The 27,372-nt window shown below is 35.4% G+C and overlaps 1 protein-coding gene across 1 annotated transcript; it reads left to right on the forward strand.

The window, feature by feature from the left end:
• Nucleotides 1–24,760: 24,760 nt before the first annotated feature.
• Nucleotides 24,761–25,356, forward strand: LOC131046984 (disease resistance response protein 206-like). Its single transcript, XM_057980800.2, has one exon. The coding sequence runs from the start codon at nt 24,770–24,772 to the stop codon at nt 25,352–25,354; it is 585 nt and encodes a 194-aa protein (XP_057836783.2). The 5' UTR covers nt 24,761–24,769; the 3' UTR covers nt 25,355–25,356.
• The last annotated feature ends 2,016 nt before the right edge of the window (nt 25,357–27,372 follow it).

Here is a 27,372-nt window from a genome sequence, read left to right on the forward strand (position 1 = left end):
AGGAACACTTAGTTTGGTGATTAAAATGAACCTAGTGTTAGACATGTATGCTCATGCATTTTGTAATGTTATGGTATTCATTATGTATTAAGTTTATTAGCTATAATTTAAAGTGCTACCTTAGTAGCAATTTTGAGGAACCCACACGAGGACCTAGTTTATGTGAATATTTATTTTTGACTTGTGTGTTTATATAATTTAATTTCATAATGAGTTAATGGTTGTAATGTACTTTATTTTTAAAAAAATGCTATGTTTAATGGTTTTGTTAGTTGCTATTCTCTGGGGTTCCTTGGCGAAGCATTGCAACTAGTATCAAAGCCCAAGTTTGTACACTTGGATCTATAATTAACTTTATTGCCATTAGTTTTGTGTGATGTATTGGTGTGGCAATTTAGATACAGTTCTTCCTATTTATGTGTTTGTCCTCTTGGATGTATTATTTGGAAAAGGTCATGAAGACCCTAGAGCTTGTTTGATTCTATCTGCTGGTGCTATCTCTTCTTGGATTAAAGTTGATTACTAATATTATGTGTATCTATTTCTTGTGTATGCTAATAATAAAAGTGACTACTAATTTGATATGTAGTGGCCTTGAGTTGCCCCTGTAATTTCTAGTGTCTTCCTGAATGCAAATATAGTATTATACATATGGATGATCATGTTTATAGATCTGAATGAAAGTGTATATACCCCTCCTTTTTTATGATTCTATGCATTATAAAAGAAGAAATATTACTATATGATCATGCTTATTGACTTTATTACATGTTTAAATGATGAATCGTTCCTTAGGATTAATGAAATGAAGTTCATTCATGATTAGGAATACACATGAATGGTATGTATTTTGGTGAATATAAGATGAGCTTGATTTGATATAAATAATATTTGGTTGGTAACTCTCTCTCTCTCTCTCTCTCCCTATTTTCTTTATTTAGGTATATGATTAGTAAGCATTCCACTTGGTGTTGTAGTTTGTATCGATTAGACTCTTTGAGTGATTACCTATGAATATAATCTAGTGTGTCTAAAGTAATATTCTTCTTAGGTGGTCTCTTTGTTTCTTTCAAATACTTTTCATGTGCTTCAAAATTTTGGTTCTTTGATGCACATGTGCTCTAAATATGCCAAACAATATTTTATCTTTGTTGATGATTTAGAAAGGGTTGTCAAGAAATGTGATTCGTCAAATGGCAAGGGTTGGGCTATAGAAGTATTTCCAAGAAAATATTTACCTTTACAAGAAAACCCAATATGCAAAATTGCAAAATTGTATAACGCCATGAAGATAAGCATTAACTTGAACAATTGCAAGTTATTTGAGGGTAAAATAGGGATTTTCTTGGAGATAATTTCTTCATCTGAGGCTACTTAATTCTTACATTTTTTCTATTCTCTCCACTAGTTTGTGGTGCATCAACTGCATCACCTCAAGGTTGAGAAGGTGCATCTCAATTACAGCTTTAGAAAAGACCCTAAAGGATTCTATGTGGGATACAAATTTGACGGTCATAATAACCTAAAGCAGAATGTAGGTGATTAAGAGATGTACAAAATAATCCCAAGGATTAGTTCGATGTCACTCTATTCTATTCTCTAAATGTTGTACCCTTTCTCATTTTGATTTTTTATAAGTTTTGGATTGTTAATATGTTTTTTCTTCCTCGATTATCAACCTTAGTTAGTAGTTATTCTATAAATATAGTGGTTCATGTCCCTCATTTTATGCTTTTAAAGGGGTGGTCTATTAATGATTTACACTTAAATGTCTTATGGATCCATGCTTTCCCTTTATAAACACTATGCATCAGGAGATGTAAATCATGACAGATTGAGCCCTTCTCTCTATCGATATTTTAGCTAGATACTTATAGTAGGTTGATTTTTCTTCATACAAATTGATCTTTTCTCTCTATTCTAGATCTATTTTCACTACTTTTTTGACGTTATAGTTATGATTCCAACTAAAATATAAATATGCATTTGTGCTTTACCTTAAAAAAAATGATGCTAATTTCTATTGTAGTAGTTAGTTCAATATTAAAAAAATGTGAAAGCATGTGAAAGATGGTTATAATAGTTTTTTATTAAGGTGATCAAGGAAAGGGTCTTGACCTGTTATAGAGATTAGGCAAGTAGGATTTCAAAAGGGTCCTAAACCCTTGTACATAGAGGGAAGGCAACTAGCCCACCAAAGTAGAATAACTTCCAAACATGGGTTTTAATAAGGACCCAAAAACCTTCATGGGTTTTCAAAAGGAACCAAAAATTTCACTCTAGGAGAAAGCTAATTGGAGGGACAAAGAGTGGATGGCAACAAACTACCCATCAACTAGAAACCTCATCTAGCCTGAGCAACCAGGTACACAAAAGAGGGATTTTACCCAGGTTCCCCAAACCTTTACAAAGGGTCCATAAATGGTACCCTATTCCATCCAACAACATCTAATCTACGAAAACCAACAACAAAACAACCCCTCAATTACCAAAATTATCTCCACCTCAATAGGAGAGGATCCCACAAAAAGAGCACTAGAGAAGAAGATACAACAACAGATAGCCTAAACTCACCTCAATCCAACAGTCGAGCAACAACCATTGAAAGAATACCACAAAGAACAACCACCATCCTCCCTCTGATCCCCTCCTCTATAGGAAATTCTCCCACCTTAATAAGATACATGAAAGAGAACAACTAGAGCCAAAAATTCCATCCCCTAAATGTAGCTATCAACTAAGACCCCACCTCAATAAGGGTAGTCTTCACCTCTATAGAAGCCATACAAGACAGAGCCTAGCCAAGAATAGAAGCCCATTTGGAAAAAAGAGAGACAAGCATAACACCCTCAAAATCATACCTTAACCAAGAATGGATCATGGCCAGAATGGGCCCTTTAAAATTCCTAGATTCCATCTGACAAATAAGAGGACTTGAGTCAAAATTGTGATCAACAACAAACAAAAAAGTGAAAAGCATGTAAACTGCAAGAACTGTAGAGAACTCAAAGATCCATAGGTAGGACTCCAGAGGTGGTTCCCCAACACCTCCCAAAAGAAAAATCTCCTCACAAAGCATAGGAGAGAAGCCATAAAGCTTCCAAGAATATCCCCCACCCAACACTTGCAATAAAAATAGGAATTGAGGGAACATAAAGAAAAGCCCCAAACAACATGACCCATCACACAAAACGGGCCACCAAGTAGTCACAACAACAACATCAACACTTAGGGAAAGAGAAAAGATCTCTAACAAAGCCCCACATAGCAGGGTAGAAACAAGAGAAAAGACCCCAACCATCAACAAGGGTGCAACCTATAACACCACCCATATGCAAGAGGGAGGTATGAGAAGAGGGTTGTGCAACACAAGTAATCCTTCACCCAAAACCCTTGCACACCCAAGAACAAAACGACACAACAAGGTTCTAGACGTAGAGCCACAATCATGGGGAGGCTTAAAAAGGAGAGAACACCACACCACTGGGTATGTGCAGGATCATGGTGTGCCAAAATGGGCCCTTAAGTTGGAATGAAATTTCAGAAAATCAGAGTTATGCAACTTGACATGAATATTTGAATAAGTTGTGAACATTATTTTTAAAATATGTAAGAAGAGAATATATAGAAAATTGAATGCAATTTCTAAGCTACTAGTTGTTTTTTGAAAAAAAAAAAATCCTATTTGATGAAAATTTGAAATTTCAATCAATGCAGTGGTACTAAAATTTCAAGAAAAAAATAAGAAGTAGACGTATGTCTGACCACCCTAATCACAACCAAATTATAATATTTTTTTATAATATTTTATAATATAAGTATTAGACTCATGTCCGGATGTGACACATATTTTTTTTTAATTTTTTATAAAGTAAATAATTATTTATGAATTTTTACTACAATTTTTTTCAGAAATTCAAAAATTCAGAAATTCTTAACTTGGTCAAAACCTTATGAAATTTAATTTTTAAAATTTTTTCCCTATAGTAGATGATGCATAGGATGTGATGCATGTTTCGGATTCAAAAAATGTTATACTATTTGAAAGTTATGAGTGTTTTTCAATCAGTATATCAATCAACACTATTGTCAGAATTCAATTAGAAAATAAATAATAATTATTTATTAAAGTCAAAATAAGACAAGCCTTATATTGTTGGAAACCTAGGAACGTTCTTAAAAACCCCTTTTCATTTAATCAATTTTGGCTACAAAAAAAATTCGTCAGCCACCAGTGTAAAGTTTGGAAAATCAAGGAATACTGAAAAACACATTTTTTCAATTGACTTTCCAGGCTTGTCACTTCCAAGCCAAATACCAAAGCATTCCCAAGCCAAAATTTGAAATTTGAAAATTTTGACCACAAAAATTGGATATCCGATTTTAATCAGTAAATTCTCTAACTAGATTTGCCCATAATTAATCTAATGTTTATTAATCTATTAATATATTAATTTATAAATAAATTAGTATATGATATTAGGGAGAGCAAGAGGGGAGAGGGGGGAGGGAGAGAGAGAGAGAGAGAGAGAGAGAGAGAGAGAGAGAGAGAGAGGAGAGAGAGAGAGAGAGAGAGAGAGAGAGAGAGAGAGAGAGAGAGAGAGAGAGAGAGAGAGAGAGAGAGAGATTAGGGGCGAGATTAGGAGAGAGAGAGAGAGAGAGAGAGAGAGAGAGAGAGAGAGAGAGAGAGAGAGAGAGAGATTAGGGGCGAGATTAGGAGAGAGAGAGAGAGAGAGAGAGAGAGAGAGAGAGAGAGAGAGAGAGAGAGAGAGAGAGAGATGGAGAGATTAGGGGAGAGGGATAGAGAGAGATTAGGGGAGAGAGAGAGAGAAGGAGAGGGAGAGAGAGAGATTAGGGGAGAGGGGGAGAGAGAGAGATTAAGACACCATAGGACCCAAAGTGACCCAATATGGTGTCATAACAGGTCGTATGGAATCCTAAGGGGTCATAAGGGTTCATGGGACACCATATGACCCCTAAGGAGAACATACGACCCATTATGACACCATATGGTGTCATTAGGGGGTCATATAGTGTCCATAGGCATCATATGGTGTCTTAGTATGACCCTTTAAGACACCAAATTGTGTCATTATGGGTCATATGTTGTCCTACATGACCCCTAATGACACCATATTGGGGTCACTTTGGGTCATATTGTGTCTTAAGGGGTCATATTGTGTCCTACGACCCCTTACGACACCATAAGACCCCTAATGACATGCTTTTGTGTATTAAGGGGTCCTATGGTGTCGTTAGGGGTCATATGTTGTCCATAGGGGTCATATGGTATCCCAAGACACCATATGACCCCTAATGACACCATATTGGGTCACTTTGGGTCATATTGTGTCCTATGACCCCTTAGGACACCATATGACCCCTAACAACACGATTTGGTGTCTTAAGGGGTCCTATGGTGTCGTTAGGGGTCATATGGTGTCCATAGGGGTCATATGGTGTCCATAGGGGTCATATGGTGTCTTGGGACACCATAGGACCCCTTAAGACACAAAATTGTGTCATTATGGGTCATATGGTGTCCTAAGGGGTTATATGGTGTCCCATGAACCCTTATGACCTCTTAGGACACCATATGACCCCCTAATGACACTATATTGGGTTGCTTTGGGTCATATTGTGTCCTAAGGGCTCATATTGTGTCCTACGACCCCTTAGGACACCATATGACCCCTAACGACATGATTTGGTGTCTTAAGGGGTCTTATGGTGTCATTAGGGGTCATATGGTGTCCATAGGGGGTCATATGGTGTCTTGGGACACCATATGACCCCTAATGACACCATATTGGGTCGCTTTGGGTCATATTATGTCCTAAGGGGTCATATTGTGTCTTACGACCCCTTAGGACACAATATGACCCAAAGCGACCCAATATGGTGTCATTAGGGGTCATATGGTGTCCCCAAGACACCATATGACCCCTATGGACACCATATGACCCCTAACGACACCATAGGACCCCTTAAGACACTAAATCATGTCGTTAGGGGTCATATGGTATCCTAAGGGGTCTCTTTGGGTCATATGGTGTCTTACGACCCCATTAGGACAACATATGAACCATAATGACACAATTTGGTGTCTTAAGGGGTGATATGGTGTCCTAGGACACCATATGAACCCCTAATGACACCATATGATGTCATAAGGGGTCGTATTGTTGTCCTTAGGGGTCATATGGTGTCCTAAGAGGTCATAAGGGTTCATGGGACACCATATGACCCTCTCCCCCCCCCCCCCTCTCTCTCTCTCTCTCTCTCTCTCCCTCTCCTCTTTCTAGAATATGACTAATAAAATCCGATATCAGGTTTCTACCATCACCATTAATGTGGCAGTTCAGTAAATAAAAGGCGGGCAATGGGAAAATTTTTGGGGACCACAAATTTATACATTAAAATCGGATATCCGATTTTATCAGATATCCAATTTTTGTACCAAAAAAAAAAGAAAAAAAAAGCCTTATGGGCGATTTTGTGGATTCCAATGGCCCACAGTCTGCATATTCTATATTCTGTCAAGGATCATGGGGTTTTCAGACAGGTAGAGACAAATTTGTGCTTTTGGAAGATTCTTAAAGTGAAAACTTACATTGTCAATCATGTAAGAGCATATGTGTGGAGGGAAATGGGGAGTAGTAGTCGTCGGAAGTCTAAACACAAAAGAAAACTTTCAAATGACCAAATTGAAGTGTATAGAGAAAGAGATAGAGAATGTCATAGGAGGAGAAGACAAGGGTATGTTGAATATTGCTAATGTTACTTAAAGTGAAGAGGAAATTGAATTTGAAAATGTGCCACAAGTTATTGAAAATGAAAATGTAGATTTTGAAAGTGAAAATATTGAAAAATTTTGAAATGTTGAAAGTAATAATGAAAATGATCAACATGTGGAAAATTTTGACATAGGAGGTGAAAATGTGGAAAACTTTAACATTGAAGGTGGAATTCCTCAACCAAGTGAACCATATGTAACACTTAATTACTTTAGAAATGAAGACCCTCTCATGGATGAAAGACAAATTCCAAATTCAAGACCTTCAAGAACCCCAAAATGGTTATTTGAAATTGATGAGAACATTATTGTGAATCTTGAAGGCAAGAGGTCAACAAGAACTGTTCGGTTGTGGGCTACACAACTTTTCAACCAAAATTTTAGCAATAAGACATTGACCAAGCAATGTCAACTCTTTGTTCAATTGCTAAAGATGATAAAGATGAGACCATTGCTAAACAAATTGAAGATTCGTATGAACAAGAAGATGGAGAGAAATTTTATTATTACAAAAAATCTATTTGACGCTCTCAATTCTATTGGAAAGAATACCAAAGAAACAGATAAGAGAGCCGCTCGAAGAGTGATTACAACCTCCTTAGTAAGCCATCAATTGAGGAAGGTTCGTCAAATGAGACAAACTTGTGTTGATTTTAACATAAACCGTAAAAATTTGGATAGAGCACTTGCACGAAGACAAAGACTTGACGATCCACTTCAACAAGATACATGGGCATTTGGTGGGAGGCTTCCATGTGTTGATAGAAAGTTGACTGACAATGTGAAGGAGGAGTACTTGTTGTTGCAAGTACCATGTGGATTTTTCAATGTACCATGAAATTTTATGTCATATTCATTCTACGATGCATACTAATGAGATGTCACAGGAGTGTGGTGCAATGCTATTTCCGAGATCATCAAGAGACTTGCAAGATCTATTTTTATGCCCTAGAGATGATGGCTGCTATTTCTATAGAAATGATTGTTTGAATGAGAAGTGCTCAGAATGTGGTGGGTTGTCAAAGTTTGTTTCATGTTTTCATGAGGGCAGCGAACACGAGTTTGGAAAGAATTATGTTGAGAAAAAAAGATACGAGACAGTGAAATATACTTTGAAGAGTGGAGGTGAAGGTTCTAGATGCAAATTAGTCTCAAGAGAAGTGAGTATTGCAGATTTTATTTTGGATTTTAAGGAAAATATTTTCTACAAGTATTCAAGGCACACCCATAGGTCACAGTGGTTGGATCAACAGTTCAGGATGTGTAAGAACTCTTTCCCGATTGGCACTATTGTATCGGTGGTTGATTTTGCAGAGAACTATACATTGCAACCACAAAATGAGGTACACTTTTAGTACTACAATTTAGTCTAGATTGCTATTTTTGTTCACATTACATATAAAAATGCTCCTAATAGTACAAAAGAGGATAGGAAGATAATCAGGGAGTATCATTTTTATATGAGTGATGATAGATCACACTCCTTCGAGTATGTGCAACATTCTTTCAAGAATTTTTTTGAGTTATTGCATGAGAAAGATATTACAATTGACCGACATATAATATGGTTAGATAACTGTACGGATCAATTCAAGAATGCCCCTAAGTTTTATTGGTTGAGTAGAATGCATGTAGAGAGGCGTATACCTCATATTTGGTGTTTTTTTGAGGCAGGGCATGGGAAGGGAGAGCATGATGGAGCAGGTGCATGTTTGAAGAGAGCTCTAGTTAAGGAGCAATTGAGGATTTCAGGTGCAGATTTCTTTGATGCATGTTCTATTGTTGATTGCTGTAGTTCAACATTGTCACATGGAGGTACTCTTGATTCAACAGTGAGTAGATTCTTTTGGTTGGTTGAGGAGGGAATAGTGGGAGATAGATTGGATTGTCAAACAATTAAAGATTCTTCAAAGATGCATTCATTTCTTAGCTTAGATGCAAGTACATGGACCATTGGGACACGAGCATTGGCTTGTTTTTGTTAGAGTTGTGTTTGGTGTGATTGGGATTAGTGCAAGTCAAGTGAGTGGGTTGATACGTGGGTTCCCCACTATCTAACTCCTTTATCTCAAACAATATCCTTGTCAAACGATGACATGGAAAGTTCACTTGAGTATGATTGTCTATCAAATCTTGTATAGCCAGGACATGTTTTTGCAGTTGTCGCATCGCAAGGGAATGAAGAGAGATCAGAATATTGGTTGGCACGATGTGTACAGGGAAAACAAAAGCTAACACAACCAATGATAGATGATGATGGGTTCACATATCCTACAGGTTCAGTTGTTGTTGTGGGAACTTGGTTGCGAACATACATGATTAGAAAGAATGACATACCTACATTTGAAGACTATAAGAGACACAAAACCATTATAATGTATTCACACCTTATTATAGCTACAAATGTCAAGTTGTTGAAGCATAAAGCAAAACCAAAGACCAATGAGCTATGGACAGTGACTAGTGTTGATCATGAAGCAATATTGGATACTCTTAAGCAAAGAGATGACCTTCAGGCACACTTGAGTAGTAGGTCTTTAATGGTGCCTTATTTTTTTTATCATGCATTTCATTTCAAACAATGATCATTAAACCTTAATGATCAAGTTTGTTACGTGTATATTAAGGATGTGTTGAAAATGCAAGTCTATTGATGAACGTTTTTTTTTGGCAACATGGTTTTTGCATGCACATAGTAGGTACACTCGATATAATCGGAAGGGATGTATTTTTGCAACACGAATTATTATCATGCATTTGATGAGCCTTATAATTTTTGTTATTAGAGAACACTATTTGACAATTTTTGATGATATAATTATCGCAAAACCTTTATGCTCATGCAAGTCTTTTTTGATGATATACAATAGTATCACATTATAATTTTTGCGTCAACATAGTGGGTTCTGTTGATATAATTCGAAGGGACGTATTTTTGTGGTATATAATCTGACCTTTTCAATTATTATCATGCATTTCAGTTGAAGTGATTATCATGAAGCCTTTATGTTCATCCATGCATTTTATGTGTAGACTAACAATTCTTAAAAATACAGGTTCATGCTAGATCATTCGCCGTTGACAAGACCCTCTCTTGGTGATGGTACATATTCCTTTGTGCATTAATGAGATAAAATTTTGTGCATAAACATTAATTCAAGTGAATGTATTTCTATTTAGAAATGACCATATCTACCATCATCTTCAACCATGCAGAGAAATGTAGTGAGAAGGGCTTTAATCAACATGAGTCTTTCTTCAAAGTTATGCTTGTATACTTTGCAGAGAAACTGGTAATTTTCATAATTATACAATCTTGTGCATCTTAAAAATGTTTCAAATGATCTATTTATAATTTTCCAAACTAGTTTGTATTAAGTGTTATAATTAATTTGTTTCTTGTAGCACATTCATTCCGCATAAAAAACGTTACTTATTTTGGTCTTCATTTATATGTAGGCATTGTTGTACATAAGCTTTTCTCTTAGGACATGAGGACGTCTGATGCAGATGAAGTGGTATGTTGTATTTGTATATGGATGTGAATTGATGTTACACTGTTATGATGATATACAATGTCCATGAGCAAATTGGTTTAGTTATATTGATGATAATGTCCATGTATTTGTACATGAGTACATTAGTGTAGTTGTATTAATAATGAAAAAAAAAATCATGTTTGCATATCCCTTCATGGATGTCGCATGCAAGTGTAATGGTAATTATGTGTATACAATACATGGAAATATTGATGATCTTTATGTGTCTATAGTGTAATGCTTGTTTATATATAATCTTAGCACTTAGAGCGCTCAAGGGACGACGTCGGTAGGGTATGACCCCGAGCATTCGATCGAGTGGGGGGGAAAAATAGGAGCATGCATAGGGTACTAATGCCTAACTGGATATGTTGGATCCGATAGTTTGTCATCGAGATGAGAAGAATGAGAAATTGGCCACGTGACAACATTCGATTGAGTGAGACTGACGATTTTTTCGCCAACTGAAAAATTGCTGCCCTAATAAAACATAGGGCAACTTGAAAAACCAAGAGAGGATTTTGTAGGGACCCCTCTCGTGGCCCCGTAGGTTCAAATGGATCATTCGCAAGTGCCACGGATTCTGAGTTAGGGCCCATCAAAGTTTGATAATTTTGAGCACTTAGGGCGCTCAAGGGACGATGCCGGTAGGGTATGACCCCGATTGTTCGATTGAGTGGGGGGGAAAAATAGGAGCATGCATAGGGGAATAATGCCTAAGTGGACATGGCGGAGCCAATGGTTTGTCATTGCGACAAGCAGAACGAGAAATTGGCCATGCGACAACATCTGATTGAGTGAGACTGATGATTTTTTTGCCAACCGAAAAATTGTTGCGCTAATAAAACCATAGGGCAACTTGAAAAAATGAGATAGGCTTTTTTAGGGAGCCCTCTTGTGGCCTTGTAGGTTCAAATGGATTGTTCGCAGGTGCCATGGATCCGAGTTAGGGCCCATCAAAGTTTGACAATTTTGAGCACTTAAGGCGCTCAAGGGATGACGCCGGTAGGGTATGACCCCGAGCGTTTGACCGAGTGGGGAGGCAAAATAGGAGCATGCATAGGGTAATAATGCCTAGCTAGACATGTCAAAGCTGATGGTTCATCATCGCGATGAGCTGAACGAGAAATTGGCCACGCGATAACATTCAATTAAGTGAGACTGATGATTTTTTCACCAACTGAAAAATTGCTGCCCTAATAAAACTGTAGGGAAAATTGAAAAATAGAGATAGGCTTTTGTAGGGACCCCTCTTGTGGCCCTATAGGTTTAAACGGATCGTTTGTAGGTACCATGGATTTCGAGTTAGGGCCCATCAAAGTTTGACAATTTTGAGCACTTAGGGCACTCAAGGGATGATGCCAGTAGGGTATGACCCTGAGCATTCAACTAAGTTGGGGGGGGGGGAAATAGGAGCATGCATAGGGCAATAATGCCTAACTGGACATGTCAGAGCCGACAGTTCATCATCGCGACGATTTGAACGTGAAATTGGCCACATGACAACATTCGATTGAGTGAGACTGACGATTTTTTTGCCAATCGAAAAATTGCTTCCCTAATAAAACTGTAGGGAAACTTGAAAAACCGAGATAGGATTTTGTAGGGACCCCTCTCGTGGCCCCATAGGTTCAAACAGATCATTCACAGGTGCCACGGATTCCGAGTTAGGGCCCGTCAAAGTTTGATAATTTTTAGCACTTAGTGTGCTCAAGGGACGACGCCAGTAGGGTATGACCCCGAGCATTCGATCGAGTGGGGGGGGAAAAATAGGAGCATGCATAGGGTAATAATGCCTAACTGGACATGTCAGAGCCAACGGTTCATCATCGCGATGAGTTGAACAAGAAATTGGCCATGTGACAACATTCGATTGAGTGAGACTGACGATTTTTTTGCCAACTAAAAAAATTGCTGCCCTAATAAAACCCCGAGCATTCAACCGAGGTGGGGGGAAAAATAGGACCATGCATAGGGTAATAATGAATTGTATCAAGTATTGTTCATTAAATTAATTTTATTGTATTGTTCATTAAATGAATTATATTGTTCATTGAATGAATTGTATTGTATTGTTGATTAAATGAATTGTATTGTTCATAAATTGTATTGATCATTAAATGAATTGTTTTGTATTGTTCATTAAATGAATTATATTGTTCATTATACAAATAACACTTATGATGAAATGAAATGAATTGTATTGTTCATTAAATAACCATTTTTAACCATTGTTAATTATTGGAATGAAGATTAAAGATTTCCATGATAACACCACGCACAGATGAGCAACAATTTATATGATTGAATATCAACTTCTATATGTATAAAAAATGTCAAATGATTACAAATGTATGTCCATACACAAATATGACATAAATGCCAACTGAAACAAAATGTATGTCTAAATACGTGAATGTATGTCCATATACAAAATATACATGCCAACTAGATATGTAAGCATCCCAAAACTATCTATAACATCCTAAGCTGCTGATGGATCATCAAAATCGATCCTCTTCACTGCACTACTCGGCTCTGAAGGATCCTGCACAAGAAAAACAAACCACGATTAATATTAGTTATATTATATAATTCACATTTGAAAAGTTAACATAAATATGAACTATAATTGAACTAATAATGTTTACCTCATCTCCACGTTTTCTCTTCAGCTTTGCAGGACTCTTGATGTATGTCTTCGGTAGAGGAGGTATGTTTTGAATATTTTCATACACAACCTACATATGTTCAGAAACATGACATTGATACAAGTTAACATATAATAACAAATTATATCTACTAATCTAAAAATAAAACAAACACACATCTACTTGAGGCATCTCTTCTTCTTCTTTAGGTATACTGGGTGTAGTCATCAAGGATGTGAAGCCAAGAATTCTTTGTATATATACACCACAAGTATATGAAACTATCAATCTATGTCTAGACATGTATAATCACTATAAGTTATTTAAACTATTCATTCAATCATATTTGCATTCAATTACCTTTCCCTTGTCTCCATCTGCACTACCAGATCCTAAATCACACTGCCCCGCACTTGTGTTGCTTGTGCCCTACAAGAGTAAAATAAGATATATATGCAAGTTACTACATAATCTAATTAATACCAATATAAATGATGAGCATGTATGTACAATAAAATACAAATGACTAGGTGCAATAATATATGTACCGTCAAGCTATCGAGGCCAAATGAAATGGCCGACAAGGTGCCCTCTTGAATCTATCTCAACTCCTCCTTGGTCATCAACTATTAAATAGACCATGTAAATAAAAATTAGTACTTAATATTATCTAGATTATAAATATTTTCTTAGAATATAACATGAACTGTGAAAATACAAATCTTACCACTACATCATCAATGTATGATGACAGTGCTTCCTGGCCTCTAGCATGTGAGGACTCGCTAGGGTATCCTCTAGTCTGTGTAATAATATTAGGTGCATCATGCATCTCATGCACCTCATAATTTGCACTGTCCACAGGAGGATCAACGAGTTGTCCAACTGGACCCAAGAAAACGTGCCCACACATGACACAACTATGGGGCACACATATGTGTGGAGCCAAGGATGACATATCAATGCCACTAGATGCACCACTACCATCAAGAGTAGGCTAAGCTGCTGACCCAGCCTGAGAAACCAAAAGGCTACTCAAAGAGTGAATAGCCGATATGGTCCGTGAAGCTGCCTCACAAATAATATCAGGATGTTGCACTGCAGGTGGGGGATCAATGGGAGGAGGGGGGACATATGGGCCTTGGACTACTCTGACTGCCCCAGGTCTATTTTGGGGCATACCTAAACCTACGCCCTGGAAAGTTTGGATGTCAAAGTAGTTCACATTTTTGCGTAAAACAAACTCAACATACAATTTTTTTATGAAATAGAAGGGGATATCAAGATTGTTGTTGGGTGGTTTGTCGAAAACCATCCACCAACGATCCCAAAAGTTTTTCACAATCCCATCATTTGTGCACCATTTAATAGAAAGTTTTGTTTTTTTGGGATCTACGGGTTGACCAGTGTGAGAATTGGCAAACAATGAGGCGATATCGGCTTTGGATATCTCGAGATCCTTGATATCCTTATACGACAAGCCATCTGCATATTTTTCCCTCATAGAATCTCGCCACAAAAGGGTGGTATTGTGCTCCTCAGTCATGGTTTCTATACTCTTTATGATCGACGTGAGAGGATCAAACATTGGGTTTAGATGAGGGATCCTACGATATACTTCTGCAATCCCCCTCAATTCATTCAAATTTTGTGCAATCAAATCTTGAATTGAGGGGGGGTTTGGCAAATGAGGGTTTGGTTGTTGCAGTTGTGGTTGGTCAGCATTTTCATTGTTATCCCCCATTTTTAACCTAATTGGATGTAAATAATTAAATTTAGTTAACAAATTTAAACAAGTAGGTATTTGATTTAAAAAAACCTAGTTTTCATGATAAAAACCATATTTTCAATAAAAAACAAATAAACATTAACAAAAAATCCAAAAATTGAATGAAAATGATTAAAAATGATAAAATTCTTACCTTTCAATCTTTATTTTAGTAATTTTTTGCCAAAACACCGATATCGGGTGCACTGGATATCGGATTTTGATAAAATTGCACAGCCCGTGAGTTAAAAATGACTGACGAGCTGTCATTGTCGAAATATATTTGTCTTAGAAAATCGGATATCCGATTTTTATACTTAAATTATTTTAAAATAACATATATAATATAATAATATATATATAATATAAAAATATATTATATAATATATTATTATATTATATAATACGTATTGTATTATATTATAAAATATAATTATATATTATATATATTATAATATATAATATAATATAATATTATATATTGTCCAAGGGGTTGAGCTTAACTGGTTAAAACACTAGGTTCTCATGGTGGAGACCCAAGTTCAACTCCCAATAGGGACATCTAAAGAGGAATTCTATGCTGTGACTCTTGGCCTTCCATAGGATGGGGAAGGTCTTGGGGTCAATCTAATCAAAACAACAACAACAACAATAATAATAATAATAATAATAATAATTCAAAGATATGTAATGGGGATGGGGCCCCCTACTATGGCCTCACTAGTTCATAGCTCTAGTCAAAAGCTTTTCAGGCTTCGACCAAATACCTATTAAAAAAAAAGAAAAAAAAAATCTAATATTATATATTATATAATATATAATCTTATATTATATTATATTATATATTGTATTATATTATATATTATATTATATTAGATATTATATTGTATTATATTATAAAATATAATTATATATTATATAATATATAATATAGTACATATTATATAATATAATATAATATAATATAATATAATATAATATAATATAATATAATATAATAATATATTATATAATACGTATTATATATTATACAATATAATAATATATAATATATTTTTAAAATTAAAATTACAAATAAAAATCAGATATCTGATTTGCATAGGTAATTACCAAGCCAAGGTGTACTGACACCCAGGCCAAGCAAAAAGTCAACATGAATTTTTGTGTTTTTAGGCAAGTGAAGAAGGCTATTTTTTTCACATTGCCACTTTTTGGCCCCCCTTGATCTTGCACTAACCCCACTAGCCCCGCACATCTCCAAGAAGAGAGAAAACCCAACAAAGCGAGCACCACACCGCTGAAAGGGAATCTAAATGGCAAGAGAAAGGGTACATAATACAATCAGCCACTCTTGCCACATAAGGGTCAACATATGAAAGAATCCATGTCAAATCACAAGGGCCCTTGCCCTCGCATCAAGGATCCATGAAGAAGCCTACCCAACATAGATAGGGCAAAAGCACCCCCATCGGGAGGAAGCCAAAGCATGGAGGAGACATCCCCACAAGCATAAGAATTGCAAAAGGAGGGGAACACCCAGCATGAGGGAGACAAATATAGCCATCTCCACCATCTTAATCCTCCTCTTCATCATCACTAGCAACTTTGACTCCTAAAACTCTAGCACCACATCTGCCACTCCTACTCCTATTCCCATTCCCACCCAAACTATTGATTTTGAGATTCAAAGGGATCCATTTTTTGCTATAGAGCTCTCACCACTCTCACCACATCCAATTGTTGATATGGTTATAATAGTTGTTTATTAGATTAGCAAGGAGATGACCTTGACCGAAAGAGAAACAAAGTTACAACATAAACAAAACACCAACTATAAAATAGATAGCAGAAAGGAACCAATACTAATAAAAAATGATCAAATTTTTTCCTACCCCTAAGACTATTCCTACGGATGCTAGTATCATACCCAAAGTTAATAGCATAAGTATCATAATACCTATAAACATAAGCTATACTAATAATTTAGTTTCCAGCATTATCCATATCAACCAAACCCGAGTTAGTCTTAGTAAAATTAAATAGCATAAAGTCTATCAAATTGGGCACGTAGGCCCCCAATAACCATCTGAAGCAAAACATAACCAAAAGATCAAAATAGAAAAAAAACTAGGGCACCATTACTTCTTCTTTATCATACTCCATTCACACTCAATCTTGCTGAAATTCTTCTTCCAAGCCTCCTGCTGATCATCTTCGTCATCCTCTGTCATCTCTCTTATTCCCTTCTTGCCCTTATTTTTCCTAATTTTCTTCAGTCTACCTTTACCAGAAACCATGCCTAGGACCACATTCTTCATGATCCCATCTGATAATGAAAAGGGAATTGAAAGTGTCACACAAAAGTTTCATCTTGCTATCTTATTTTTCATAATTCTTTTCCAGCCTTGCAATTTTCTTCTTCATATTGTTCACTTGATCCTCAACAATGTTTTTATCCTCCTGGGTCAACCCTAAAGGTGAATAGGGAACCATTTCCATATCTTTAGAGGAGACTGGGTTGTGCTCTTTGAAAGGAGACTCCTATTCACTTTTTGATTTGATGTTTTCTTCCTCAATTTCCTCTTCTTCGTCCATGTTCTCATCAGGGCTTTCAGTTTATTCCTCCTCAACCACATCGATATCCTCATCCTCAAAGTTATCCTGAGAGTCGGGCTCATACTCAATGTCATAAATTTTATACAAAATAATCTCAGTATTGGTAGGTTGTTTTCTCTCCTTGGCGCGAAGCCTAGCCGATCTTCTTTCCCTTGACCTACTCTCAATTATTTCTTTCTTAGTTCCTTTCACCTCTTCCTCTTCCGAGTTGTGAATCTCCAGGTCAATGGTCAAGCTCTTTCCAGCAAACTCACTACCAGACCTCTTAGCTTTCCTCGGGGTGTTTTTAGGCATTTCACTTTTCCTTTAGTCTGGGGTTAAATCCAACAAGGCCACCTCAAAGGAATTCTTTTCCAAGGTCATAACATGGCTTTTTCCCATTCTTTTACCAGGACTTGAGAGGATAGATGCCTCCTTAGAGTTCTGAGAGACTAAACTTGGATTATTTTTGGGGATTTTCTTATAGCTCCCCTCACTACCAGAGGTTGAGGCAATACAGCTAGCGGTGGGGGAATGATCAATGACATACTTATACATCAGGTAAATTAAACCCTGATGTAAGGGCATATTCACCCCATTTTGAATACAAGCACTGAGGGATGAGAACATAAATAATGACATATTTTGACATGGTGCCTAATGTGGTTCAAAATGGGGAATTGATAACCATGGACGGTGGGATAATGACCCCCTAAGGTAAAATATTTCATAGCATGATAGCTAACCAAAGGATAAGGTTTAGGGAGGGCTGAACGATCATACCCATTTTGGAAGGGAATTGATTTTTCGCCTTTCTGAAAGAATTTCTTCATGAAGACTTTGTAGTCCCCGGTGCTCTTTTTCTTGACTTTCTCTCCTTCATTTTGCAATCGGGTCACTTCGGCAATGTACTCAGGTGTCACCGTAAAGGTAATTCTTCTCACTGTTACATCCCCATTTTTCTAGGAATTACAAACCCTAGCCAAGAGCTCTTTGTTGTAACCCTTCATTGCCAGAAATAACGGAGTGAAGCCCGCCATTTGAAAGAGCTCCCATAGCTCTTTGTTGTCTCTTAAATCCACACAATTACTCGATTCAGTGTGTTTTAGAGGGCGCCCCATCTTATCAAAGGAGAAAGCACAACAATATAAAATGCTTTGAAAGCGATTGAGCAGAAAGAAGCTAAAATGAGAACTCTAACTTCTTTTGGAAGGGAAGAACATAAAAATGCTTTTCCCAATAACCCTCAAATGATAAATCTCACATGTGTGACACCCAGGATCATCATTTCCCATAAAGGCGATGCAAAAATCACTCCAATTCGTGTTTTTTGAAGTGAAAAAATCAGTCCTTTTCACAACCCTTCTAATAAATACTTTATCATCCCAAATCCAAGCACAAATCTCATCTGTCACCATCATGATTTTATCAAAAAATCTCCTTTCCAAGATATTGTCTATGTAAGCCATCCAAAAATTGATGGAACCCTAGTCCAAAAGGTGCTGAGTCATCTCCTCGTAAGCACACCACTTGTGTGGGCCCAACTAACAGTTCAAAATTACAAAAAAAAATGGGCATAAAATAAAACCAAAGTCATTCAAATAGGTCCGTACTCCCACTTCCCGCTTTCTTTTTTAAAATGAACCTCTTTCCTGTGTGAGGATTTATTTCAACTCTCTAGAGCTATATTCAAACTTAAATATTTGCCCATCCATTATATGAAGACTCTGATTGGGAATGAGGTCAAACGACCTATTGCCTTCTCTGTAGGTATGCTATATTTTAATGTTTTCAAACAATCCAAATTGCCATTTATATTTGTCAATTTTCTCTTTGATCTCCCAAGGAGGAGAGATTACAAAATTGAGGCAGTCAATAATTAGTTTGGAATCTCCTTCCAAAATTACATTCTTTTTAGAGATATCATAAAGACACTGAAGACCCATCCAAGCTGCCCAAGCTTCTGCCTTGTTGTTAGCTGCAGTCCCCAGACCAGAGCCAAACCCAACAACCAAGAAGCCTTTAAGATCACAAATTAAACCTCCCACCCCCGAGATCCCAGGGTTGCCTTTAGAGAAACCATCAAAATTGCACTTAATCCATCCCATTTTAGGAGATTTCCAACAACAAGAATTTCTCAGGATCATTCTTTGCTAATTAACACATTCAAGAGGTTGTGTCTAATTCCCCAAACCTGTTTTAATCCGAGATCTAGAAGAGAGGGAAGGATTTTAGACAAACCAGCAGACTCATCATTAATGTTTTCCTTAATTTGTTGATTAATGATAGTGGCCAAGAGAAAACTGCTTCTCTTCTCATCTCTGAATATCCTATTGTTTCGTTCTTTCCAGATATTCCAAGCAAGAAGGGGGGACTTTGATGTCAGATACTCTTGGAAATTGGATGGGAGAAAGGGGGAACTTGCCACTCCTCCAAGAAGTCTTTGAAGTAATTGATTTGCACCCAACTAATATTAAGCTTCTTCCATAATTCTTCTCAAATCTTCTGAGCAAAGCTACAATGTAGACAAATGTGATCAATGCTTTCTAGATCAGTGTAACAAAGTTCACACCGATTTACCAAAGAAAACCCCCTTTTATTTAGGTTATCAATAGTAAGAATTCGACCATGAATAGTCACCCACCAAAAATAGTTTATTTTTGGGATTAGCCCCTTAATACAAATTGCCTTCCATAATAAATTTTTGTCATCGCTTTCCTCTACCAGGTGGTAGGCAGACTTCATAGTGAAATTCCCTGGCACACTCTGTTTCCATATCCATTCATACTTCCAATTAGGAGTGTAAATAGAACAGTCAGGAAGCATGGCAGAGAGATTGAAAACTTCCTTCAAAATAAGCCTTCTAATGGAGGGTGGTATCTCTGGTTTGGATGAGACAAGACCACTTCGATCAATCCAAGAAGCATGTCCCCTGTCCCAAATTATAAAATCATACACCTTCTTCCCCAAAATTTTAATTAGGAACTGCTTTACATTCATCAAATGGGGGAGGGAATCCAGAGACTGATCAAGCACCCAAGTATGAAATTAGTCTTTCTTCCACTACCTATAATTATCTTGCCATTTCTTTTGATGTTATGTCTGATTTTAACCACACTATTCTAGATAAAAGAACCAATGGGTAGCTCTTACTGGTTGAATACTTTATCTTCCTGGTTACTATGTAGCTATTTGGCTTTTTAAATTTCAGTCCAGTCTTTCTGTTCCTCAGTGAATTGCCAACCGATTTTAGAAACAAGATATTTATTAAAAGATTTAATCTTTCTTATGCCCAGTCCTTTGAAAATCCAGGGTTTACAGACTATATCCCAAGAGACCAAACACAATCTACTTTTTTCTTCCATACCAGACCATAGGAACCTCCTTTGGATCTTTTCAATTTTTTCAGCAACCACACCAAGTATCTTGAACAAAGATAGGTAATAAATGGGCATATTTTGAAGGCAAGATTTAACTAGTTGTATCTTTCCTACCAAGATAAGAAGTTTTCATTTCCATCCAACTTCTTTTGAAATCTTTCAAGCAAACCATTCCAAAAAATTAGATTAGGACCTTTGGAAACAAGGGAAAACTTGAGATAAGAGTCTGGGAGGGTGGCAATTTTGACAACCAAGAATGGAGGAGATTTGGAGTTGGAGGGTGGGTTTGACATTTAAAAAAAAAAGTTTACTCTTAATAAAGTTAATATGCTGGCTTGAGATGCTAGCATATCTGTCTAGGATCTTTTTCCATTGCTTTGCCTTCAAAATATAAGCTTCACCAAAGATGATGGTATCATCAACAAATTGTTGATGGGTAGTAGGGTTTAGAGAAGAAGCATCTTTGAAAACTTTTAGAACACCCTCGCATCTAAGTTTTTTTAATATTTCTTCCTACCATTTCAACAACAATAATGGAAAGATAGTGGGAGAGGGGGTCACCTTGGTGAAGTCCTTTACCAAAAGAAAAGTAGCCCTTAGGACAACCATTAATGAGGATTGAGAACATAGGGGTGCAAACACATTGCTCGATCAAGTCTAATAATTTTCCCTTCAACCCAAATCTCTTTAGAACTTCAAAGAGAAATTCCCAAGACACTCTGTCATAGGCCTTAGAAATATCCAGTTTTAAAGCCATCAAAGGTTTCTTACTACTATCCATGGAGTGAACAAGCTCATGAGTCACAATGACTACATCTAAAATGTGTCCTCTTCCCAAGGAATTTTCCTTTATCCTTTATTCTCCCCATGTTTCCTCTTTTTTCAGAACTTTTAATTCCTCTTGTCCTCTTCTAAGGAATTTTAAATTTCTTTCCTCTCTTCTCAAGGTACTTGGAGAACTTTTCCCCATGTAGTTGAGAAGTATGGAGACAATAAATGCCTTTATGGAAAATCTCTTGGATCTCCCACTAGTCCTCTCAAATCCTCTCCCACTCACTTCCAATCCTAGGCCCTTCATTCTCTTCAATCTTGCCACCCATTTTGTGCCCCTCCAATCTATAAATTGGAGTCTCCTCCCTTCACAATCATATCCATCTTTTGCACATTGTTATGCTCTCCATTTGAGTCACAAAGTCCTCCATTACACCCATATTGTTCCTAAATATTGTCACACACAATCCCTCATCCATCATAATATCCAAATCCTATCATTTTTTGTGTAGTGGAGAGAAATCCACATCCCTCATGTCCTAAGAAGCAAATCAAGTGGAGATCTTGGGTGCACATTCTAGTTCCCGCTCAATTGGAGGAGGTGAAGAAAGAAGGTGAAACAAAGTTTATTTGTATGCATTTCATATTTGTTGTGTCTTCTATTACATTGTGTGCATTTGATTTTGGCTAACCTGTATTTTCCTCATACTCACTTGCAATGAATGTTCTACCAAAACTATAAGGATTAACTACAATTTACTAGTCAATTATATATAATCAAACTAACCAGGAGAATATTGGGGATGTGGTATTCCTTAAAGAATGATCCTACATCAAACACCCCATCAATATTTAAAAGTGACTCCATCACTTTTTAGTCACTAGATAGAATCCTAGTTAATTCATCCCATCCTTAAACATAGAACTCAGGTCTTTCCTTGAGTTCTATCTCTATTTGACTAGATACTCCTCATATTTCACTTTTTGATACTATTTCTAACTTTGATATCTAATATTTCATTGATCTTATTATTTTTTTTGGCATTACATAGTTTCTCCCTCAATCCTATGTGATGTTTCCCTTTAAATATGATTTATGCTACTCATATAGATCGGTGATGTTGAATTTGGGCAATATACCAAGGTTTTTTTGAAACTTCACATCATGGAAAATTCTTGAGCCAAACTTTCTTATGATTCTAGTAGGCCCATTTTTTTTCTCATTTTTAGTTTTTTATATGTTCTCATAAAATTACCTTCCTTTCTAAGGTATACTATCACTTTGTCTCCTTTTCAAAACAAAAAAATCTCATAGTCTTTTCTAGTTCTTATTTATGTTTGTAACTCGCCATTGCAATATGGGTTCTCATAAAATTCCTCATTAACATTCTTCATGTGTTTTATAAACTCTACATATGCACTCATCTTGTCTTTGTTATTAGTTTTATTATCTTTGACAGATAGGGCTAGTTCCATTTATACCTAAAATGGTGTTCTTCCCATTCTCCCATTTACCATGTTTTTAAATGTAAGCTTTACTTATGATAAAACCATGTACCAATTATTTCCTTTCTCTCCAATCAATAATATTAGAAAGTTGCCTAAGAACACATTTACAACAATTTCACATCCATTAATTTGCAGATGTTATATTAAGATAAAGTTTAATTTTATCCCACTAACATAGTGTTCCTATTTAAAATTTTAATTTATAGTAAGTCATAGAATATTGCCAAATCCTTAAAAAATGTCTACTATGTGTACCACATCCCTTCTTTTCTTACATTGGGTGAAATGTGTCATTTTGGAAGACTTACCCACAACACCATAGTTGAATCATTTTCATTCTACATCTTAAGAAATTATATTAGAAATATCATCTAATAGCTTATATGATACCAAGAGGTGTTGGAATAACCGATTTTTGTTATGTCCCTTGGCAAATTGGCAAAACTCATAGTTTTTGATGAATTTCCTCCAACCTTATGTATTTATTTCTGAAAACTATCTTTAATTAAATGAGGCAATGTCTTATCTATCCCAATATTACTATCTAGGCCTTTAAAATGTTTATTCTTGTTCAAATTATGTGGAACATAATTTATTAGAATGCATAGTTAGCCCCTTTTGAATAATATCTCATCTTAAAAAAAGTACACTACCATTTACTTCTATCCACTATCAGAATATTCTAACATGTCCTCCATGCTTTTGCAAAATCATGGGTCAGTAGATATAAATATCTTAGCTCTTCAAAACCAACTACTTCAATCCACATTTCTATTAATAGGACTTATCTTCTACTCTAGACATTAACAACCATATTAGACTTGTTGTTGTATTGTTTTATACAAAAATGTAACTCTACATGAATTATGTTAACTACACATATCTTTTATTTAACTTACTTTGATTACTCAAGTATCATAGTATCTAATGGTCAATGTATAAACAAAAATTAAATAATAAAAAAAGCTCACACAAATTGTATCTCATGTAATTTTGTAGGGCCAACTATAGATGCAAAGATTAGATGAATTTATGAAAGTGGTTACATACACTTCAATAAGGTGGGGGCTCTATATATATATATAGAGTTTCTAGCTAAAATAAACCCAACTTACACAATCATCTTCAAATACAAAATAAATATAATTATTTATATATATTCTCCCATAAATCAAATATCGTATGTATAATAGTAACTTTTCTACCACAAGTTTTAAAGCAGGCTTACTCCTGCGTAATATCTACCACATTTCCATTGAACATTACCCTGAATCTTATTTCGAGGAATCCATGACTCACATGGGGCCAAATGATTCTAGCCAAAACTCACAGGCTTTGCAGGCTTCATTCTGCACGCTTTGCAGATAGTTGCGTGTAAAAGACTACCTTCTGTCTACAAAAATTCCGAATGCAGGCTTTCCTCTGCATTGTAAGTACCTACCATATTTCATGATAAGCGAGATTCCTATTATGTTTTATCCATACTCGGGGAATCCATGGTTCATATGAAGCCAAAACTTACTGCCTTCGTCTTGCAGGCTTTGCGTATAATTCTCATTTAAAAAGTACGCTCTGCTCGACTAATGAGTATTCATCGATTGAATAAAAATCACATGCCTAGACTACAGTGCAAAGATATAATAGTGCCTCAATGGTCAAGTTGCAATTATGATGGAAGCTATATAAATCATCTATTCCACCTTGCGAAGTCATATGCATTAGTGATATCTAGTATAGTTGTTTTAAAGATTTTAAGAGATATGGCTTTTGAGTACTGTGGTAGAATAGCATTTCATTTGTGCTATATGTGGCTTCTGCTCTCTTCCATGATGCTCAGAAATGTAGATGGGAATGGATGGAAGAAGCAACTCCCAAAGCCATGTACGAATTTGGTGTTGTACTTTCATGATATAATCTACAATGGCAAAAATGCTAAGAATGCAACTTCTGCGATCGTTGCAGCCCCTCAGTGGGGCAATCTTACTTCTTTTTCCGATCCTTTCAATTTTGGAGATGTGGTTGTGTTTGACGATCCTATCACTCTTGACAATAATCTTCACTCTCCTCCAGTGGGTAGAGCTCAGGGGTTTTATATCTATGACATGAAGAATACTTTCAGTGCCTGGCTTGGGTTCACATTTGTGCTGAACTCGACAGATTATAAGGGCACCATTACTTTCAATGGAGCAGACCCCATTTTGGTTAAGTACAGAGATATTTCTGTTGTTGGTGGAACGGGTGATTTCTTAATGGCCAGAGGAATTGCAACTATTGACACGGATGCCTACGAGGGAGACGTTTATTTCCGCGTCAGGGTTAACATCACACTCTATGAGTGTTACTGATAATTATTAAGTGGACAGTCTTTATGTAGATAATAATGTGTTTTGGCTGTTTACCTATAGTTGAAACTGTATGTTGTTTCAGTCAGTCGTTTTAAATGAATAAAATGGTTTTATGTTTGTGCTTGTTTAGAAAGCGTCACCTAGTGGAGGAAAGAGACTTTAGAAGCTTAAGTATCTTGTTGTTGGTGGTATTTGAAATTGTTCTTATAATTAATATTTTTTCTATTTTATTTGTAATAATAAATCAAAATATATTTTATTTAGTGATTGATAGCAATGCTAATCAGCGAGAGTTGGGTTTTGAAGAAATTCCTTCTAGGGTATGGGAAGGTTTGCAACAATAGTCATATGATTTTCTTGAGTAATGTCGATGTAAAATTTTATGATGAGAATTATTCACGCTTTCCCCTTTCATTTCAAGTATTCATGTTTGTTGTCTGGACAAGAGTTCGAGGTCATGGTATTTGATATAATAGTGTTTTTCTAAAGGTTTTTTGATACTTTCTTTTTTGGCAGGAAGGTTTTTGGCTCATGGGATTTGGCACAGGGCTTTGGAAAATTTTGTCTTTTTCCATTGATAGCAACTATGGAGTCTACATTTGAAAATTATCCGATGAGTTTTTTTGGCAAATTGTCATGTGGGCTCTATGCAAAACTGATATTATATGTGTTGTGACCGCATTTTGTATGTGGTTTTGGGTGGGTTGTATAAATTGATCCGTTAGATACTATAGGTTTATTTTATGAGCTGTGATTAGAGGTTTTCTTCCTAGGGTTCTTTCCTTTGGTATGCTCTTTGAATCCTGTATAAAAAACAAAAAATATTAATAAAAAAGTTTAGTGGAATAATCCACTTTTATTGAAATTTTTTTTTTTTAAAAAGAAATATATTGATAATTTAAAAAAAAACTATAATAGTATTTTCTATTAAAAAATATTAGTATATAATGTATTGAGTTAAAATTATATTATAATTATAAGAATTAAGAAAAAAAAGATAATTGATCTAAATAAATGATAACAAAGTTTCTAAACTATAAGAAAAAAGATTTAGTAAAAAGTCGATCAATTTATATTCATTATTGTATATAATTTTTTTAATTTATATTATTTGAATTCAAAATAGTCAAGTCAATTGTCTGAAATCTTACATTAAAATATGACGATTAAAGTTTAAATTGCATCATTAGCTTTTATGAGACCAACTACTTAACTAGCATATCAAATTTAAAGTTTTTTAATAAAAAGATAAAGCCAATCCATCTTTAAGTATTTAGAGATGGAAGAGTTTTGGAGAAAATTATGTATAAAGTTACATTTTGTAATGTTATGTACTCAAAGTATATTTTCAATACAAAATTATAAAAAGTGGACACTACATCAATTTAATATTTAATAAAGTTAATATCTAATGCAAGATAATTTAACTACTACATGCATTCACAAGAATCAAAACAAGCATAATCAATTGTAATGCATTTAAAATTTACATCACTCCCCAATCTTAAATTTCAACTTATACTACAATATATTCTCAATTTTAATATATCATTATTTTCATTCACATGCTTTGGAATAGATAGATGCCATTAATCATATATTGTAGTTGACTCTAATAAATTTATATTCAAACTTCAACTCAAAATATAAGATGTTCACAACTTTATTATTAAATCAATTTATTCATATCTTTTTAGAATAGATAGATTTCCGATAATTATGTATTATTGTTCTTTGTAGAAAAAATATTGTTAAATTAGTTTTATCTCTATACTGTTCCACTAAATTTTTGCATAAGTGGTCATTTATAGAGTTAAAATTTAAGCTCTTTATAGTGCAATAATTGATTGATAGATGGTAATGTCATATACAAAATAAATAATAGAATAAAAAATTAAAGGGAACATAACAATGTCTAAAAAAAGGGTTTATGCGGAATCTAATGAAAATAAAAGAATACTTGTATAAAACAAATTCTACTATTGGTGGAATGATTGATTTCTTAATGGTAGAATCAT

Source organism: Cryptomeria japonica, chromosome 9, assembly GCF_030272615.1.
Source record: "Cryptomeria japonica chromosome 9, Sugi_1.0, whole genome shotgun sequence".
In the NCBI taxonomy this organism is placed as follows: domain Eukaryota; kingdom Viridiplantae; phylum Streptophyta; class Pinopsida; order Cupressales; family Cupressaceae; genus Cryptomeria; species Cryptomeria japonica.